The sequence below is a fragment of the Molothrus aeneus genome, chromosome 5 (genome assembly GCF_037042795.1).
Source record: "Molothrus aeneus isolate 106 chromosome 5, BPBGC_Maene_1.0, whole genome shotgun sequence".
NCBI classification, from domain to species: Eukaryota; Metazoa; Chordata; class Aves; order Passeriformes; family Icteridae; genus Molothrus; species Molothrus aeneus.
The window spans coordinates 32635106-32655818 of record NC_089650.1 but is presented as its reverse complement, the minus strand read 5'-3'; the positions used below and the strand labels follow the sequence as shown (position 1 = coordinate 32655818).

The 20713-nt window shown below is 40.0% G+C and overlaps 1 protein-coding gene across 2 annotated transcripts in view; it reads right to left on the bottom strand.

Moving 5' to 3' along the window:
• Positions 1-20713, bottom strand: part of OSBPL8 (oxysterol binding protein like 8) — an 85418-nt gene that overhangs the window by 47404 nt on the left and 17301 nt on the right. Inside the window, exons 2-3 of one of the 2 annotated variants that reach the window (XM_066549957.1) lie at positions 7668-7765; positions 2288-2324 (exon numbers count right to left, since the gene is read on the bottom strand). In XM_066549957.1, the coding sequence (XP_066406054.1) occupies positions 2288-2324; positions 7668-7709 (79 nt within the window). In that variant the 5' untranslated portion in view covers positions 7710-7765. Of the gene's footprint in view, positions 1-2287; positions 2325-7667; positions 7766-20713 lie in introns of those variants that run through there. The other variant, XM_066549958.1, reaches the window with a different exon arrangement.

The window sequence follows — 20713 nt, the reverse complement described above, 5'->3', positions numbered from 1 at the left end:
ACTATACTCTCTGTGAACTGCTGCTGAGGAAAAATATGTAAGGAAATGGACAAGGGAGGCAACCAGCTCATTTTACCACTTCAGAACTCAAGTCCCTCAGTGCCGGAAGCTGGTATTTCAAAGTAGTGTCTGATTTTGCTCTTCTTCTTGTACCAACTAGCTGTTTATTGTTCTGCAACTACAAGTAAGGGAAAGGGGGGAGCAAGGCAGTTGCTGAAGTCTTGGGAAGAGACCATACTGCAGAAGGTCTTGTATGTGAAAATAAAAGGGGGAAGAAAGCAGCTGCTTCACAGGTTTGCACAAAATGGGTCTCTGCAAGGCGAGTGAGCTATACTTGTTTTAAAGATTTAATGTGTACAGTGCACTGAAGGAAGACCAGCTTTCACCCAACTAGCTGAAAACTCCTTTTGACAAGCCACTGGCCACTTAGCTTCTGCAGGGATGGGATTTCTCAGCCTACTGTGCTCTGCAGGTGCCCCCACCAGCCCCTATGCCACTGCAGCAGGTGACATTGTGGGCTCCACTGCAGGAACTGCACTGGCAACCCTCCCCTGAGTAACCTCTACAGAAGGCTTGTTTGTGAACAGGCACCATGCAGCACTGCTAACTCTTTTTTAAGCTTTGGGAATTCCAAAGGTTTCTTAAAGCTGTCACAATGCAGTTATTTCTCAGGCAGAAGCTGCCAGTAACCTGCAGCGTAAGCAAGCTCTGCACACGAGTGTCACTAAAGCATGAGCTACATTCAGCAGGGGGGACTCAGTCACACTAACAGGACTACCAGCTTCAAGCTCACTGTAAAATTCATATCCCTTCATTAGGAGTCAATTAGGTCCTGCAACAACTCCTAGAACTGTCAGAAAGGCTCTTTTCTGACCAAACAGAGTTTATGTATCACCTAATATAGAATACCATATGGCAAGCTCTTCATATGCCTGGGTATTCAAGGTGAACTTCTTAAACTAAGCAGGTTTTTGAGAAATTCCATCTAAAAAGCTGAAGAATGATTGGCAGGAGAGTTTTTCAATCTCCTTTTTATATAAAGCAGCGTAAAAGTACTAAACAAATGGAAATAAATCAGTTAATAACATAACTATTTATTCACACCATAGCAGCTACTAGGAGGAAGTTGTCCCTCCTCCTGCAAAATGCCTCATCCCAACACTCAGACTTTTGCTCTGAGGTGAGGGAGAAGACATTATTTTAGAGAAGAAACAACAAATAGTAAATATCAAAGCCTCCTTGTGACTCTTTAGAGGTCACATTCCAATACCAACAGAACTGTTGAGAGTTGAGAAGACATACTTTGTCCATGTTCATCATACTGGTCATCAAATTACTAATACAAAAGTTTGTCAGTACAAGTCATACCTTAGAAGAAATATAAATTTACAGCAAATTTATTTCAGGTAAAGCTATGAAAAAAAATCTGGGGAGTCAGATTCCCACTTCTGTTTCTATAATGAGCCTGTGAAAGTGTCTGCACCACTGAAAATAGCACAAGGACATCATATACAGGAAAATGTTTACTACAATTCAATTCAACATTGTTTTTTAATGTCTATAATAAGCTATATCAGCTAAGACCACAACTTCTGCACAGATTTCTCACAGAAAAAAGAAACAATTTGTGCCTGCACCTTTCTTTTTCCTACATACACAAACTCTTAATCCCAGGCAAAATTACTCTGCCAATCATACTATCATACTAATGCTCACAAACCAATGGTACCAGTAAGTCTTTGGCTGCATGTAAGCACATATATACATCTGAAGTTTTCCCTAGCACCTCACCAGATCCAATCCTGAAGAATTATAGTATATATACATCTGTTCAATTCTGAATATGTAAAATTATTGAAATTAGGGGAACCACACATAGCACTAGAAATCAACACACTCAAAAATAAAACCTTTTTCTGAACCATTACTTCCATATCTTTACTATCTGTACTACAATAGCATTTGAAAGTTTCACTTCAAACTGATAAAAATAGGTTTTTCTCTTCCAGATATATAATATAAAAGATTTTTTTTCCTGGCCATGACTGGGAGAGGTGAAGAATAAACTTTTCCCACTAAAAAAATAAAGGCTACAGTAGGGAAACTTTTGGATGAGTGGTATGCCAGGCAAAATACTTTTCCAACAGCAAATTTTCATCACACTTCAACTTCTCAATTATGATAAAGAAGAAAACTTAGTATTTATCCCAGCAACTATATGCAAAGATATCTACTAACTACTACAAATATATGTGCAAACATAATGTAGGAGAGAGGAGTCACTTACTTGATAGTTCAGGAGAGTCTCTGTTCTCACCATGATGCTGTGTACACATACAATTGAGGAATGAAGAACAGCAAACATAAAATTCCAGGCCAGGAAGAAGCAAGTGCACAAAAAGCAGCAGCAGCAGCGGGAAAGAAGGACAATGAAAACAGTGTTAGTTCATAACTAAAATACAACATGCACCTCAATGCCAAAGGCAAGACCTCCAGAGACTCCACAGTTCAGAAAAGTTGAAGCAACAAATCAGACAAATATGCCTATAGAAAAGCCATTATTAGGAGCCATCATTAGTAAACAGCAACTGCCTCAACCACTTCTTGTGAGTGGAATGTCTCCAGCCACAATTTAGTGCTCGTATGACTTGATACACAGCATTTTTAAAGAAATTTTAAGCTGGAGTGGTTTCAAAAAGACTGAAGCTCTGAAGAAAGCTGAAATAACACAAAATGTTTCCAAAATCACTCCACTTTCAGGAAAGTGTTTTGGAAGGAAAAAATACCTTTAAAGCCGTAAGTAATGTGCAAGCACCTACTAATGCTAGATCCAAGCCTAACTGCTTTTTAATACAAACACAAGCTTAGAAGCCACAGATTCAGCTCATCTACAAACACAGGTAACATTTGAAATTGCTTAGGATGCAAGACAAACAGTGCAGTTTTAAATTTAAGAGGATATTTTATATCTGAGTGTTTCCATAGAACCAAGTTGCTTAGAATTTCTCTCCCACTGAATGCATCAAATACAGGCACTAAAGGAGGGTAACTGCACAGTAATATCCTGTAAGCTTTTCTGATATTTGATCTGGAATATTTTTAAAATCCTTGCTAACAAAGACCACAATCAAGGCTAAGATCCCACTGTGCTCAGCCATGTACAGATAAAAGGCAAATTCCACTTATGTCTTTACGGATTTACTGCATTTGAAATCTGTGAATAATAGAAAAGGAGAACACAAGAATACTGATCAGCATGAACATTTCCTCCTTAAAAATAAAATAAATCCAAACATGACATATCTTCTATATCCCAAATAAAAAAATTGTGCTCCATAGAGTAGTGAAATCCTTGCTCTGCTTTAAAGAGGATCCAATCTTGTCTCTCTTATCAGGACTTAACAGCAGGAAATGTAAAAAAGAAAAATCATAATCAAAATCTTTGCAAGCAGGAATCTTGTCTTGCACTCCTGACCTCAAAACACTGATTATTTTTTTTTTTTATCACTCACATCTGCCTAAGGGTGTTAAATTGTAAATTGACAGTGCAATGTGCAAATGCAAAGTACTGCAATGAATATACAGCAATTGCAGTACACATCATTGGAAAGATGAGGGAACCCCTCTTTCATAATTCTGCACTTTCTGGAACATGACTTGACTTATCTGGAAAAACTGAAATAAAATATAAGCACACTTGGCAAATAACCTTCTATTTCTGCCAGAGACTAACTTCAGGTCAAAGAGGGAAACCCATGAACTTACCAGACAGATCTGAGTAGTAGAACATGCAATGTATTCAAAAATTCAATGGCTTTCATGGCAAAGTGTTTATTCTTAATGTACAGATAACATACTGCAGACTAGGAAACAGTTTATGTTTAGACTGGAACTGTCCTACCCTATGCTGATTTTAGATTCAAGAGAACAGTGGCTGACAAGAGAACAAGAAGCCTGCAGAAACTATACAGAGATCCAGCAACTGAACTGAAGGACTGGGAGCACAGCTATTCAGCACTGGGCTGCTGCAGTGGTCACTGGGAGCTGGACAGCAAGAGAATGGAACTGGAAAAATACACTGTGAACAGACAGGATCAGCAGCACCTGAGCTCAGCCAGATGCTCACTGGCAGTGCATTACTTACGTGTGCAGGAAACAAGAGGGAAAAGGCAGCGCAGCAGGTCCTGTCTCACTGCCTGCCCGGCAAGCAGCCCTGGCCAACATACAACGGGACACCAGAGAGCAGGGCAGCCTGTCACCTGAGATGGCAATGCAGGGGCTTTTCATGTAAATATTTTAGCATTGCATGGTTAATCCTATGAACTGGTACAAACAGCTCCTATGCCAGAGGCTGAAACACAAGCCTGTCTAATTCTGTCCTCTATCTTCTCCAATTGACATTCTGTTTACACACCAAACTCCCTCTGTTGCTGGTCAACCCCCTCTCCTCATCAGAGGTATTTGGGTCTGTGTATTTACCTAAAACCTGCAGACTATATATTTCTAAACATTGGTGCAAGATGTTAAGGCACTAAAATGAGACTGTTTTGGCCAAAAAGACCTTTCATTTTCCAATGGCCTATTGCACCTCTATCACCTGCAATTCGTACCACTGCAAACTGAGGTTCCAAACAACTAAGGGAACAAAACGTGACCATTTTACTACTTCAGGGCTTTCTCTGAAAAGAATGCTCTCTGGACATTCCTGTCCATCACCACCCACAACTCTTATTCTAAATCTAGAAAATTAAGAGAAACATACATATATTCCCAGAGGCACAGCCTAGCCCTATTTTCCCATTATATAATTGATGACTTTGATTACAGATTACAGAACAAATCCTCTGACAGGTTCTCAACGCTACGTGATCAATTTCATTTCTACAGAGGCACAGTTACTTGAAAATTTTGCTACCAAAATACATGAAGCCTAGTCCTCCTCCCAGTAAAGTTTTTGACTAAGACTTAGAAGTAAAACCAGCAATATAAATCCAGCAATATAAAGTATCACGAGACAGCAGCTGTAATTGTTTTTATACAAAGGCAGCTTACGTGCTTCAAAAGAGCCTGTTTTTAGATGTTCATTTCTTAGAAATAAAGCTTATAACAACTGCTGCTAAACTTTAAGTTATATCTGCCAAGTTCTTCTAAAAAACAAAATCCTTTTCCTGTTGAATATTAGGGTAAAAGCAAAAGCATGTGTCACGCTAACACGTGTGAATCTCTTATCATAAAAGTTATTTTAAAACAGTATTTTTACAATCAAAACATACAACTAAATTTTTAATAGTTTAAATGAACATTCTAAACCCAAGTTTGAGTTTTCACCTTGCTGAAGACAGACTTTCCCTGAAGGCAGTCTCTGATACATGTAAACCATTGAAATTAATCCAGTCAGTTTAAATTCAGGACCACTGACCCAACCTACAAATCTGATCAATAAAAATGATTCAATGCTTCAAGGAAAGAAAGTACTTTTATGTCTGTTGATGTATTAAATAACAAGGACTGACACTGACTATACAAGTTCTATCACAGGCAAATTATTTATTAAAAGTTTGTCTCAGCAAAAATTAGAAGTGACTAAAAATTTCTAAAAAAATATTTCAAAAAAGAACTGTTTATACCATACATTTCCATGTAATGTTCTAAGTTCTGGCGAAGTGAGACTTAATTAAATTATTATTTTATAGAAAAGTAGACAAAAACTGTTCTCAGACAAGAACTCAGAGCATCTATTATTTTGCACTGTTTTAATGGTGTCAGACTACAAAAATAGCTGAGCTGTCACAGCCTTTGTCTTCAAACTTAGATTCAGTACATATCAACCTAATTGTGAGACAGGAAGAGCATTTAATATGAGACTTTTCTCTGTATACTGATTCTGGAAAGGAAAAAGCACAGCATTAAGGCCTGTGATCTCCTCATCCTTTGTTCTTTAATAAGCCAGCCAAAAAATCAAATTAGAAATCTGACACCTCTAAACAAGATTTTTTTAGATACCTCCTAGAAACATCCCAAAGGATTTAAAAGTGGAGAAAAATTTTGCTCAGTATTCCTTATGCACGTTACAACATATGTATTTCATTCATTTTATCATGACAATGGAACTTAAAAAAAATTTAGATTGCACCTAAAAGTCTGGAATACTGAAAAATTTTAAACATGATTTCAAAAAAATTAAATTTCTGGGAAGTGTCAGGATTTGCATTGACTAAAGGTCTTCAAAATTTCTGGGTCAATCTCTCTTAAAATACATATGGCATTTTTAATATTTAATTTTCACTTCTTTTACTATGATATACACTAGGCTGCATATTAGACTACCAAATAAGCTTTCAAATATGTTTTTAACACTTGTAGTGCAACACACAAAACTTGACATTGTAACTGCAATTTAGACAATTACCCCACTGACTGATGTTTTGATAAGAAATGCTTAGACTAGCCTATTATAATACATCATCAGTTTAAAAAAAAAACTATTCTGAGATGACACTTCAGAAGCATATAGGATGAAAGGCAATCTATCCTTACACTTAGCATTCTTCTAAAGCAGTCTTGGTAAAACAGACACTCATTTTGTGGAACTTTCTTAAGATCATGCTATTCTGAAGGAATGTCACAAAAAGAAAAGTAGTACATCTTACATTACTTTGAAGTGTTTTGTAAACTGGTACTTTTTAATGTATTTTAAGGAACAAGGAGGGCAGCAACTGAACTGACAGCATTTTTTTAAAAAAATGAAAATACCCTACTGCACAGTTGGCAGTTGATACTCATAAGTATGCTGCATCTGGGATATAAATGCATAGGCCATGCAGCAAACCAATGAATTTGTTCATTACAGAAAAAAGCCAAGAATTTTCTTAGCACACTCCAAAACAGTTTGTCTCCAAACTCACCACTAAAGATAAAAACAGTAATAAAACACTTGATCAAGGTAATAGCTCCATGTAGTAGTTCAGTATCACATAAAATGTTTGCCAGTAATGAGGTGTTAAATTTGACCTTCACCTCAGTTACAGAAAAACATATCCTATTTTGCCTTTGGGAAGCAGTGCTTTGGAAACTATAAAACATTTCCTGCTTCAGCTATTAAAGTACTTCTACACGACACAGCTTGTGGAAAAACTAAACTCTTGTATAATTTCAACATTTATGATGATGTTGATGAAGCACAATAGTACACACTAGCCTTTCCTGTTTTTAAATTGTGCTTAGAAAGAGCTTCATTGCCTCAGAAATTTTATAATCAGTACACATTATCAACTCTTACACCTCAAGATCACTCTGATAACATATAATTATCACTCCTTCTGTCTTTTCTGCTCCTCATTCCACCAAGAACTACATTATTTCTTCTGTTGTCCATAATCACTAACTAGCAAAGTGCCAGTTAGACTGAGAGGAATACCTTTTTCCTCTGGGACTCTGAGACAAAATCCAAAAATCAAATCCAAAATCTACAAGTTTTTTGACATTCAGCCCTCCTGCCATGAGAATCTAGTAAATGATACATGATACTACATAATATTCCAAATGCATTCACCAGAAAAGTATCAATTCAAAGCAAAAGTGAACAGATTCAAGTCATTTAACCCTCTCCCCTGCAAAAGCATCTTCACAGTCATGTCACTGCACAAAGGCACACTTAAGTTACTCACTGAATTTCTATCCAGCTCCCCATCAACCGGCACGTTCTCCATGTTGAGAAGGCCTGTTCTCTATCAGTTAGAGCTCTTCCATCCTGCTACTCGAGATCCTAGAGAAGAAAAGAAAAATGTAATAATTTAATTCCAAGGGCTGAAATCCAGTAGACAGCCATAATTTCTCTCCCCTCCGTTTTATGAGGCTAAATAGTCTCACATGGTAACAACCTCTGTGTTTTACAGTACCTTGCAAAACATGAACATTTACACAGAGAAATCAGCTTAGGAATGGAGAGAATAGTTTCAGACAAAATGGCCAAAACAAAAACTACTCACAGAGACAAGCACTTACTTCTACAAATAAGGAAGAGTTATGCAAAAAAAAAAAAGAAACCCACAGGTTTTGCCCTGTATTTCCCGTTGTTCCAGAGTTCCCAGCAGCACACCGCTCCCCTCCTAGAGGCATGTGCACACCAACTGTTTGGGTACAAAACAAAGCTATTCTGGAGCAGCCAGAGCTGAAGGCTTCCCAGCATAACTCCAGAAACAGCCATGCATTGCTTTGCAGAACCAAACCACAAAAATTAAATAATATGTGCAAGCCAGCACCTTCTGTGGCACAGCGGGCACTCCTCTGGGGGTCATCACACACAGCAAGAAAGCAATTCCTCATTCTCTAGGCATTTCCTATTTATTTTTGCAAGAGAATGAAATCTACAATGAATCCTAGTATCCACAGCATATTTAAAGGCATTAGAGAGACAAGCACACACCCTGAAACCAAGCAAAACTTGGTGGAAGTGTTTTAACCAGTGATTTGTTAAGCAAGTTTCAGGAGAGGCGCAGATCAAACTGGGATGCCTAGTGAGATGTTCAGCTAGAGCTCATAGTTCTGTCTCTGTCCAAGACCTCCATCCAACAGGACAGCAGGGGATGAGGGGCTGTGCTTACCTGTTTGGAGCAGGGCAGTTGGTATCACACAGGGACAAAACCCTGTGCTCCCACCCTCCACAGAGCCGCGCTCACTCTGTCCTTCCTGCCAGCCACAGCAAGTGCTTCAGCAGAGAATCAGCCCAAGGACAATTTTCTTCTCTGCTTTTGTCTTGGGTGGGGTGAGGGAGCAGGAAGCAGCTAAATTACAAACTCAATTGCTAAACCAACACTTGTGCAAGAGCAGGGGTAGCACGGAGATGGTGATTTTTTTTTTTTTACACTATAATGTTTGCACATTGTGTTTAATCTATGCATCAAGGTAATGGCAAATTTTAGTAAAAACAGATTAAATGAAGACAGGAGGGTGAGGTGGGAAGACACATGACAGTCCCTGCAGGGAACCTGAGGAACATCCTGAATGCAGGAGGATGGGAGAAAGGCAAACAGATAACCAGAATACGCAAGATCTTCTGGTTCAAGGTCTGTCTCAGGAAACAGACACTTATCAAAACAAATCCCACTAAAAGAATAACCATTTATTCTACTGCTCTCCATGTTTTATTATAATTGGGTTTTGGGTTTGTATTATGTAACACAAGTTAGAATTTTCCCTCAGGAAAAAACACAGTATTAATACATTCTAGGTAATTACTATAACATATGCCAGTAAACCACAAAAGGAACCATTAAAAAATAGTTTAACAAAACAATTGTGTGCTAACAAAATTGCAAAGTTAAAAGTTTTCTATGGCTTACTCCAATGAACTAAGTCCAATGACTTAGCCCAGTGAGGAGGACCTTGCTCAAGCACCTGAGTGATTAACTGAGGTGGCACGCAATTGGGAAGCATGGCTAGATGCTCTCATGTAAGTTAGAAACAGTAGACCTCTGAAAGGAGATGACTACAAGTTATTAATTTGCATTAATAAAAGGAAAGATGCCATTACCACAGAAAGAGGAATTCACCCTGAAGCTCTGTTTCCCAGAGCAGCAGGCACTGCAACCCTTACCTTCCACAGCCAAACATGAGATGCAGACCTGGGTGATGATTTTTGATGTCTGTTGCTTCTCATCTCTCCCCCACACACCCATTTTAGGTTCTCTTATTAGCAGGAAATTCAGCAACACCAGACTGCATGCATATTCAATTTGCAGAAACACCAAACTCTTTTAAATAGGATGACAAATGAGCGGCATTACAAACAGATGCAAGCACTGCTATTTAAAGCAGGTTCTCAGCTTTTTTTAGTTACACAAACTTGTAACCGTACTCAAGTTATCCGAACGAACAGATCTTTGCTGACAGGAACATTCAGCCTAAAACACTTTTAACCCATTTTTATATTTAACATTTTTTAACTCTTCATTTTTATTCTCAATGCTCCTGGTGTATTCTGCTCCTCCATCTGCTCACACAATGACAGCCTTCCTTATCTAAGTCTCAAGAGTAGCACCATCAGACAGATACCCAATGGTCTAATTCTCAGCATTCATGATCACTTGTGGTCCCAAAGACTCAATCCAGCATGCTCCTAAAGGCTGCAGAGAAGTCTTCTGGGAAAAGGAAGGAAAAAATTCTACCTGCTCCTGTTTAAACAGTAAAGCAGGTGCAGAAATGGTTAAGGACTACCTTCCCCCAAACTGTTTAGCTTATGAGTAGACAGCCAGCTTGCCTTATTTTTCTTGGCAAAATGAAGGCTGAAAGTGAACAATATTGCTTCTGTTATATGCCAAAATAAATACAAAGGAAGGAAAAGGGCTCTCTCAGCAAAAGGATACTGCCAAAGAGTCAAACAAGTATGAAATTGGAGAACAGATTTATTTTGAAAATTACAGAATGCTTCTAACCATCTGAGCCCCAAAACTTTGAAACAATTTTCCAACCAATGTAGGGAAGGGGAATTTTCTTATTTGTAAATGCAGCCAGGTTATTATGAAGGGTGATCCCACAAGCAAGCTCTTTTAAACTTTAGCTAATCCAACCATTAGATTTGAAGATACAACCCCAAATGTATCATTTTATTGATCTAGGGGTTTTTCTAGCTTTTGGGGAATGTTCATGACACGCTTTTGCTGCTCTCTGTTACATTCACAAGTGTTTGCAGTTTGGTCAGCTTGAGGTTTTAATTAACAAATGCTCCTTCACAATATTAATTCTTAAAAGCCTAAGTGTTCAGAAGGGTACATGCAAAATGAAATTATTTCAAAATAACTCTGTAATGACAGCCAGCTAGTCAGCTATTTTTCCTTTATAGACACTGGATACAATCAGGCACACACAAAGGTATTACTTTAGAGCACTGTACCAATCAGACAAATCCTGCCAGAAAATAAGCTCTTTCTCTCCAACTGTGAAGAAGGTTGAACAAGTCAAAACTGTATCTTCAAAGCAGAGGGGAAATGTTTCCCTCTTATCACACAATCCATAACCTGTCCTGTGAACACTTGAAGCCCATCGTATTTCTGTTGATGACACCAAACTGTGTAGTGCAGCTGACAAGCTGGAGGGAAGGGGTGCCATCCAGAGGACCTTGGCACGCTTCAGAGTTGGGTCTGTGTGAACCTCAGGACATCAGTTCAACAAGGCCAGGGGCAAGGTCCTGCACCTGGGCTGGGGTTACCCCAGGACAAATACTTGCAAGCACAAACACCCAAGGCTGGGTGGACAATGCGTTGAGAATTTTCTTTCCCTGAGGAAAAGGAATTGGGGATACTGGTGGATGAAAACTAGACATGACCCAGCAACATCTGCCTGCAGCCCAGAAAGACAATGTATCCTGGGCTGAATCAAAAGAAGTGTCGTCAGGAGGTCGGTCCACTGGGTCATTCACAGATGTACTTCACTTTCACAATGTTTATATTTGATATTAGAAAGAAATTCTTTACTGTGAGGGTAGTGAGGCATTGCAACAGGCTGCCCAGAGCAGCTGTGGATGTCCATCCCGGAAAGACACTTAGATTTTTTTGAGAGCCTTGGTTTGAAGGCCAAGGAAGTGTTCAAGGCCAGATTGGGTGGGGCTTTGAGCAACCTGGTCTAGTGGAAGATATCCCTGCCCATGGCAGGGAGATTAGAGTTACATCATTTTTAAGGGCCGTTCCAACCCAAACCATTGTGGGGTTCCATGGTTTGAACAGATTGCTTCAGCCATTGGTAGTTTTTGTAACTATTTGGTTTTCAGTTCACTGGACCTTGAGAATAGGAAAATCCTCCTTAGATCTTCCACAGAAGGAAAAAAAATGCATCAATGAAAGCTACTGCTCTGCATGAACAGGATCTTTTCTAACTATTGTTGTGGTTTGAGAGGAAGTAAGTTTTCTGGGATATGCTGTGGTCACACCAATGTGTGCTCAGATTTGAATATTGGCACCTGGTGTGGCCACTGGGCACATGGGTCTGCCTCTGAGAACACAGGGGTTAAAAGCAGAGCACTCCCGGGGGAAGCTCTCTTGGGTTCCGGTGAGGAAAGAGTTCGGGTCTCTCCCCTGTCCAGCTGTGGGCTGGGGGGAGCCATGAGGCTGGGTGAGGTAGGCCGGGGCTTGGACAGAGATGGGAGGTGAAGAGGCCTCGAGGATGGAAAGGTGGGAGAAGCACCAGAAGGCATCGGGCAGCCCCCCCAGGAGAGAGGGAGAGAGCACAGCCTGTGCTTGGGACTGTGCTACCTTGAAACTTGATAACATGTGCCGGCAGCACGGCCGAGAAGGACAAGGGGGGGGGGCAGCGAGAAGGTGTCTGCTGTGGGAGTTCCTGAGAAGGCAGAGCCCGAGTTTTTAACCCTTCTTTGGACAATGAAAACTTTGGCAGAACATTGACCTTTCCTAGAAGAGAGATAGAGATTAAATGGAAGAAGGAAATGTGCAAGTGTGAAGCTCTGGGCAAGAGAAAGATGTCGGGAGAGTAGAGAAGAATCTTAGGTGGGAAGAGATGATGGAGTGGCCTTAGCTGGACTCCTCTTGTTATAGCCATGGACAGAACCATGTTTGGTGACACAGAGACTGCATTCAGGGGGAGGCAATGGCTCAGAGCCAAGAGAGTTCAGTGTTGAGACCCCTCGGCCCCAGGGGGTGAAATCTGGGGGGACAGGTGTCCCAAAGGTGAGACTGTGCTCTTTTTGGAACGGGACAAAGCATCCTTAAAAGGAAGACCCTAGAAGCAGCTCTGGTCCATGTGCAGTGGTGAGAGCACTGGGCATGGAGGGAAGATGTCACGACGGCAGATGTTCTCTGGGCGGTGCCACGAGTGACATGGAAACACAGGAGGCTTCAGCTGTGTTTCCAGGGGAAGCCCATGGTACAAGAAGGACTCCTCTCCTCTTGATGAACTGAGAATTGATTGTCTGAAGGGTGGTGCTGGACCGAGAGGTGGTGATTTTGGGGGATAGATGTATTGGAAATTTGGTGGGGGGAGGAGGAAATGTTTTTGGAAAGTTTTCATTTTCCCTGTGTGTTTCTTGTTAATTAGAGTTGTAGTTTAGTTAATAAAGTTTTCTTTTCTTTATTTCTAAGTGGGGGCCTGCTTTGCTTATTCCTGGTCACATCTCACAGCAGACACCAGGGAGCATATATTTTCATGGGGGAACTGGCATTGTGCCAGCGCCAAACCATGACAATGAACAGGATCTTTTCTAACTATCTACACACATACACGCTAAAAAGTCTTATGGGAAGAGGTAAGAAGACAACTGCCATCATTAAAAAAAATTAATTTCAAAAGCCATAATGGTCGTCTCAGTACTGTGCTGTTACCCAATATTCTCTTAGATATAGGTACACAAACCACAGATCTAAAGCTGCACAACTTAGGTGCCACGGCGATGAGAGAAACTGTGGTAGCAAGTTTTTGTTCAGTCCTATAGAGATCAGTGAAGTGGATATGGCAGTGTTCTGCATTGACTTACATATTCTTTGTTAACCAGATTACATAAACTTTTATTGCAGGATATGTTTAACTAGATAAAGGGGTTATTAGGCAATCCAAGGCCCTTTTTCTGCCAGCATAACAAGAGCTCATCACCAAACATGATATTTGTTCTAGGCAGAAGAGAGTTTAACCCTGACACCATGGCAGTAATACAATTGGTGGTATATTTATAATATTAAATTATAATCCAATTCACAAAAGGACTCTTCCTCCCCTTCTCCCACACAAGATTAGCTTCAGTTCAAACACTTCACTAAATCTGGAGTTTCATCAAGAGTCCCCAATGTCCCCAGACAAATTCCTGAATTTCAGCCAAGGTGCAGCCACAAAGTGCAAGTGGTAGAGATGACCCCCTGAACCTAACACATTTTCTTTTTAGTCAATGACCAAGTTACTTGAACACCTGCACAGTGTATTACACAGGCAGGTTTTAGCTGTCTTCCTAAGGAGTTTCCCCTAGGGTCCTTAGAGAGGGCAGGTGCACTGCAGCGCTGTTTGGTGACCTGTTACAGTATCACAGTACACTCCAGCACCAAAGCTCAAGGCAAGCACCAAACCAGGCCCACCGTGCCCTGCCACCGGCTGCCTGGGAAGTGGCTGCTGCCTCCTGACCCAGCCTTTCCAGAGGGGAAGTGCCCTCCTGGGCTCTGACCTCCAAACTGAGCTCAGCTCTGCTGGATGCCTGCCTTCCTTCTCTAAAGCCTAAAAGAAGTAGAAGCATTTAAATTGCTCAAGATGAGTATCAGATGAGAATAAACTGTATTTTTTTTTTAAGATGACACAAGCATAACAATACATTGACTTTAAAGATCCATGTGGCAGCAAGTAAAGACAAGGCATACAAGGAGAAAAGAAAATGAGTTGTTTACATTGATGTCAAGAAGGATAAAAATTCACCTAGGTCTTTCCTGGAAAGCAGAATCACAACAGCACCCAAGAAATGCTATTCCACAGGGAATCAGAGAATGGTCCAGGTAGGAAAAGATCTCTGAAGGTCATCTTGCCCAAATTCCCCTTTGCAGAAGGATGTCTAGACAGCTTTTGAGTATCTCCAAGGATGAGGACTACGCAAACACCCTGGCCGACCTGTGCCAGTGCCTGGTCGCCCTTCCAAGTCAAAAAGTGTTCCTGATGCTGGGATGGAACTCACTGTGTTTCTGTTTGTGCCCACTGCCTCTTGTATCATCAGTGAGCACCACTGGAAAGAATGTGTACCTGTCACTTTTGTACCCTCCCTTCAGGTATTTATACACATTGATGAATTTGCCCTGAGCCTTCTCTTCTCCAGGCTAAACAGACCCAGCTCCTCCAGCCTTTCCTCACACAAGAGATGATCCAGGCCTTTGATCATCTTCACAGACCTTCACTGGATCTCTCCAGTACATCCACATCCCCCCGTACTCCGGAGCCCTGAACTACCCAAGAGCTCAGATGTGAACTCAACAGTGCTGAGCAGAGAGGAAGGATTGCTACTCTCAATCTGCTGGCAGTGCTTTCTCTAAAGCATTCAGGAGCACCATGCATCTACTTTATGGCAAGGGCAAGTTACTGACTCCTGTTCAGCCATCTGTCAGGATAACCAGGTGAACTCCAGGTAAGCAATTCTATAAGGTCCACAAGGAAGCTTAAGGTAACTCTCTTGACTAAGGCATCTTAGTGCTAAAACAAACCAAAAAGAACAAGTTTCCTAGATATTAAGATTTAACTATAACAGTTATAGCTACCTACAACTCCTAAGATGTATAGGATCAGTTTCAAGAGATTAAAGGAAATCTGTACCCAAAATCTAACAAGGGTGATCAAACAAAGGCTCTCAAAGAATCTATGTGTCTTTCAGGCTGTCCTATGGCTGCTGAAGGCACTTTCACTTTGCTCCAGGCAGCGGGGGAGCAGCAATAGCACAGAAGGTAATTGAGGAAGCATGTCTTACTCTCAAGGCTCTTTGAATACAGGGCACCAGAGGAAGAGAAGCCTTCTGTGGTTGTAGCACAAGGCCACAGATCATCTTTCTCAGCTAACAAGTCTGCACACCAAGTACACTTCATTATCAAGCTACAGATCAGGCCAGCTTCTTGCACATGACACAGTGCCACTGCATGCCAAGTACCCTGTGTTTGTTGAGATCAGTTCCAAGAAAGCAGGAACTGAAGCAAAGTTACTAGTAAAAATGGAGGAGAGGCAACAGGGTCAAAAAAAACCCAGTAAACGATCTGGTAAACAAAGAAATCACAAGTTCTTCTCAACTCTCAAACTAACATTCTTGACAAAGAAGAACTTGGAAGAATTAGGAACTGGTTGTATTCTGCAATTCTAAAAGAGAAATCTGAGAGCTGAGAAAATCTCTAGGTTCAATTCCTACTACTGTGAAGTCAGTCCAAACAGGAGAACTTGACAAAACCGGTAATTATATAGAAGGCATAGATGGCAGACTGCATAGTTACATTAACTCTGAATTGCAATATTTGAATACTCAAAAGTCTGCTGCAAATATAAACAAACCAGAATCAACAACTGCCTCAAGTTCCCCAAGTACACTGTGATCACTTAATGCTATCACCCACCAAATCTACCCTTAATGAAACACTTCCTTCCACCCTGAGTTTCATCACCTGCCTTCTCATTTCCTGAATAAACAGTCCACATGCAGAACAAGCTGTTTCCTCTGCTTCTGTATTGCTGTTTTCAGAAGGAAAAAAACATCAAATACCAAACCACCAAAAAAACGCAGGAAAGCTAGAATGTTTAAGAACAGGACTTGAAAACATCTCTCATCTGGAAAGAACCTGGCACAGTCCAGATATCTCAGCTATCTTTTGAGAGAGTTAGCTGGCAATGAAGGCCAGGGAAAGCACCACAAACTTCTGAGTACCCACTGCAACTTCAACAAATACTACCATAAACTGGGTTCCACAAACAAACTTGTCCTGAAAAATGAAGGCGTACAGAAAATATGGTAAGAGTCACATCCAGGTACTAAATCCCAACATTCTCTCTAAAAGCTTGAGTTCCTAGGGTTCTGGAGCCCTTTGCCACTGAAATACACTTCAAAGCTCCCAAACTTATCCAGGTCTTCATGATAAAGAATCTGCAAGACTGTTCTCATGACTCAAATGAGTTGCTGGTCTTAATGGTAAAAATGTCTATTTCTTCACTTAAAGGTGTCTAGTTACCTGCAGCATTATACACTTCACCTCCACAAGCCATTTTTACCTAGGGCTCAGTCTAACTTTGAAGCATAAAAATAGAGAGGCAATAAACCATTGATTTTGTTCATTCAAGAGAGAACCTATGAAGCTTCATAAAATATTCAGATTTTTTTTTGTTTCATTGTGAAGTAGGCAAAGAAGATTTATTCAAACGTTACAACACCAAATCTAGCACTGTATTTTTACATACTTTTTTGTTACTTTGCTACACTACTAACCAGCAAAATAGAAGTGGGCATCATACACAACCATACAAGGTTAAATTGACTAACGACAGTCTTGATTTTGAAGAAAAAAAGATGGACTAAAACTAAATGGTTAGAAACATGGCAAACCATATTCCTTTCAGAACTCCACCCTCTGATTTTCTCCCACATCTTTAAAGTTACTAATAATAGTCTCTCACACGGTACTCTTTGTCATCTCCCATATTGGCAGCTGTATGAAGGGGCAGTGTGACACACTCTGCTAGAGACAGCTGGAAGGGATTAGGAGATTACCAGTCCTCCACACCTGGTCCTTACCACCTCTTTCCCCACTGTGGCTGAGGTTTTTCTGAACTGCCTGTGGACCTGTCTATGCAGGTGCTCCCTAACCCTCTTCTGTCAGAGGAATCCCCACTACTGCAAATTATTTTAAACAGACACTCACAAGATGTGAATCATTTAAACTGGGCTAGGTCATGGGACTTCTGCAGGCCTGGCACAGCAGGGGTGAGGAACAGCTGAGGGACACCTCTTCACTCACCTCCACTCCAACCAAAACAAAACAAAACAAAACAGCCTGGATAAGCATGCACTGTGTTACAGCTACAGATTCCCCCAACTCCAACTGCAAACTACTTCAGAAAATGAAGGGAATCATGACAAGGCAAAAGGAAAAGCAATGTTGTTGTAGAGGTTTTTCTGAAATGAAAAAGTAAGATGAGTCAGCAGAGATGATTCCACAGAAAGATGGATAAGTGGCAGAACAAATCCTTCTGATGCTGATGCCAAAATGGAATGAGTTGTCCTCCTGTGAGAGCAAACAGACCTGGATGTCTTCTGCATGGAACTTTCCAAAACAAAACACAAGACTATGAAAAACATTTTAAGAATATAAGAATTAATTAATTGTACTGAAAAAGCCTCAATAAGAAGATCTTAAAAGTCTACTTTAGTACATCAAATGATGTATCTAAACATTTTAGATATAGCCAATCATAGATACAGAAATATTTTAAGTCTCATCTGCAGCTTAAGAATACAATTTACTCCATAAGGAATGAAGTTTCAGAAAGCTATTCTGAGAGTATTTATAAACCACTGCAAGTAATCATACTATTACAGATCAATGAATTATCAACTGCTAGATGAGCTATATGTGACTAGGTGAGTACTTCTCACCTACTACAAATAAAGTAACAATGTGAGCTTAAACTACCCTAAAGTTTCTGTATTTCAGAAGCTGCAGTGATTTTGCTTGGACAAAGAGGCACCAACACACAGACAGCTCACTGCCACATCAGGGGCTATTGCAGCCAACTTCATAAATGAATCCATAAGATTTTCCATTAAATGAATAATGTACTTCCAAAACTGAGCCAGTGCAAAGACCAATTTTCTAATGGCAATTCTACTAGGTTTTTAGTCCTTCCTTCACATTGTATTTTGCCACCACTGAGAACTGAAAAAAAATGCCCAACTTATTCTCAAGGGTGAAAGAAACCTTAGGGCCTCTTTTGAATTCTTATAGTTATTGAAAGGACACGTTAAGTGTCAGATCTTCCAAAGACCTACCAGTACAGAACCACTTTTCTGTATGCCAATGGTTGCTTCAGCAAAGCAAGAACTGAGATTACCTCTAGAATGAGCATCATGAATACACTTCACAGGAACCCAGTTAAGAGAGTAACTATAATCCTAACTTCTGCTCTAACCTGAAATAAATAAAACAAAAAACACCTCAAGTTCCAAGAATAAAAATATGAAAGAAGTCTTAACCCAGACAAACAAGTTTCAGTTGAGCTGTGTTGGCTGGAATACAGTTATGTTGTGTGGGAGGTTTCTAAAAAATGGGCTTTCTGCAGGCTTAAATGCAGATATTTCAAACTGGAACCTTATGTTTATTCTCATGTACAACTTAATTTTCTGATTTTAGCAGCAGTGTCTCTTCTTCATAATAAAACAGAGTTGATGACATAATAAATGGCCTTTATTTAAATTTCTTTTGGCAAGTGCTACAAGGTAGCTTATACAAGTTCAAGATACAAGATATCTCTACAAGAATTTAAAAACAAAAGGTCAGAGTAGCCTACTGCAATAGGAAAAACCCTAGAAATCCTAACTTAAAGCAGCAGCAGGTTCAAACAGGCAGCAATAGTATCTGGTTTACACATCATGGTTTATTAAAAAGCTTTAGAAAGTCTAATTTAGATTTCCATTGGTTATGCCAAGTTTGGTTTTTTTTCACTCTAACACTAAAGTAAAACAAGCTGATGAACCCAACTTTGCTTTTTAGATATAAGTGCTGTTCTACCTGATCACAATTCAGGATCTTTCATAGGTTTATCCGCAGGCTTGGTTTTTTATTTATGTTTGTTTATGGTTTTTGGGAGGATTCTAGGGAGGAAAGTGGGAGTTTTTTGGGAGGTTTCTCACTGTTGTTCTGTGGGGTTTTTTAAATACAGGAGAAAAATACTACAAATAGACTTCATACAAGGCTTAACAAGAACTAGTGCTTTTAGCACCAAATATCCAAGCTTGTCTTCTGAAGCTACTGAGTAACTGCTGATCAACTTTGATTTGGAACTGCTGCAACAATCTTGCATAGCTTTTAATTTAATAGGATGAACCAATAATACTTGAACAATATATCCACAGGAACTGTAGAGTATTATTGCATTGCAGACTTGGCTAGTGACCTAACAATAAAGTTCTTGTTTACCTACCTATTTCTATTTAATAAATTACAAGCTCCTGTGTACATTTCTTTGGGCAATGAGAAGCACCTGGCCTGCCACAACAAACAGTTGTGGACGAATCACAAGCATCATCAAGTGACAACTCATCTGCAATTCACAGCCCTCAGAAATCAGGTCAATATCACTGCCTAATGTAAGTCAGCCACTGCTCACACTATTTGCAACAAACAAACAAAAAACAAACAAACAAATAAAAAATTATTTTTGACAGAGATGAAAATAGAAGTCAAGCCTTTCAAACATTACAGCCAGGCCTCAAGAACAGAAATTAAACATATTTGTTCACCAAACTATCCCATTTCTGAGGAGCAGAATGCTTTTTGCTCCCAGTACTGCAAGGAGCCACCAAGACTTTTTATAGCAAGAACCACATATTATGAGGGCAATTTTAATGTTCTGCTTCAGGGACCAATAGAAAAGATTCTATTTTTTCTGCTTCCATCAATTAAGAATGTGCCATGGTTGGGATCAAGGGTTCTGTTCCTTGACAACCAGGGAGTGGTGGTAAGCACAGACAGGAAAACAAAGTCTTGACACTTCCTTGGAAGTTCTTTGAAATGCTTTGGAGAAGAAAACAAAGAGAGAAAAAAATTACATCCTAAGCAAAGCATTATTCTGTTCAAGGCTAAACAAATATTTAATGGACAAGGAACCTGCTCCTACTCTTCCATCCAGTCTACTCAAGTACTGGGCATTCTCTTTCCCCAAAAATCGTTTAATGGGGCCATCAGATAGCTTGAGTACCTGATTCAAAGTGAATACAATCCACTCAGCTGTGCAATCCCATAGGACTGTGTGATAGGAAATTTGAATCCTGCCTCCCCACCATCCTCTATCCAGCCCCTCAATAGTCAGCTAGTTAAAGGAGGCAATAAAGGGGCAAGAGCCATGACATAGTTCAGGAATGCAAAAGACAGACACAAATGCTGGGAAGGAGGGATGCAAGCTCAAACAATTTAAATTGCTATTTTGATGATAAATAAGGGAAAGAATAGTTCCAAGAGGGAATGTATTTCTTTTTTTAAAGTAAAAAACCTACATC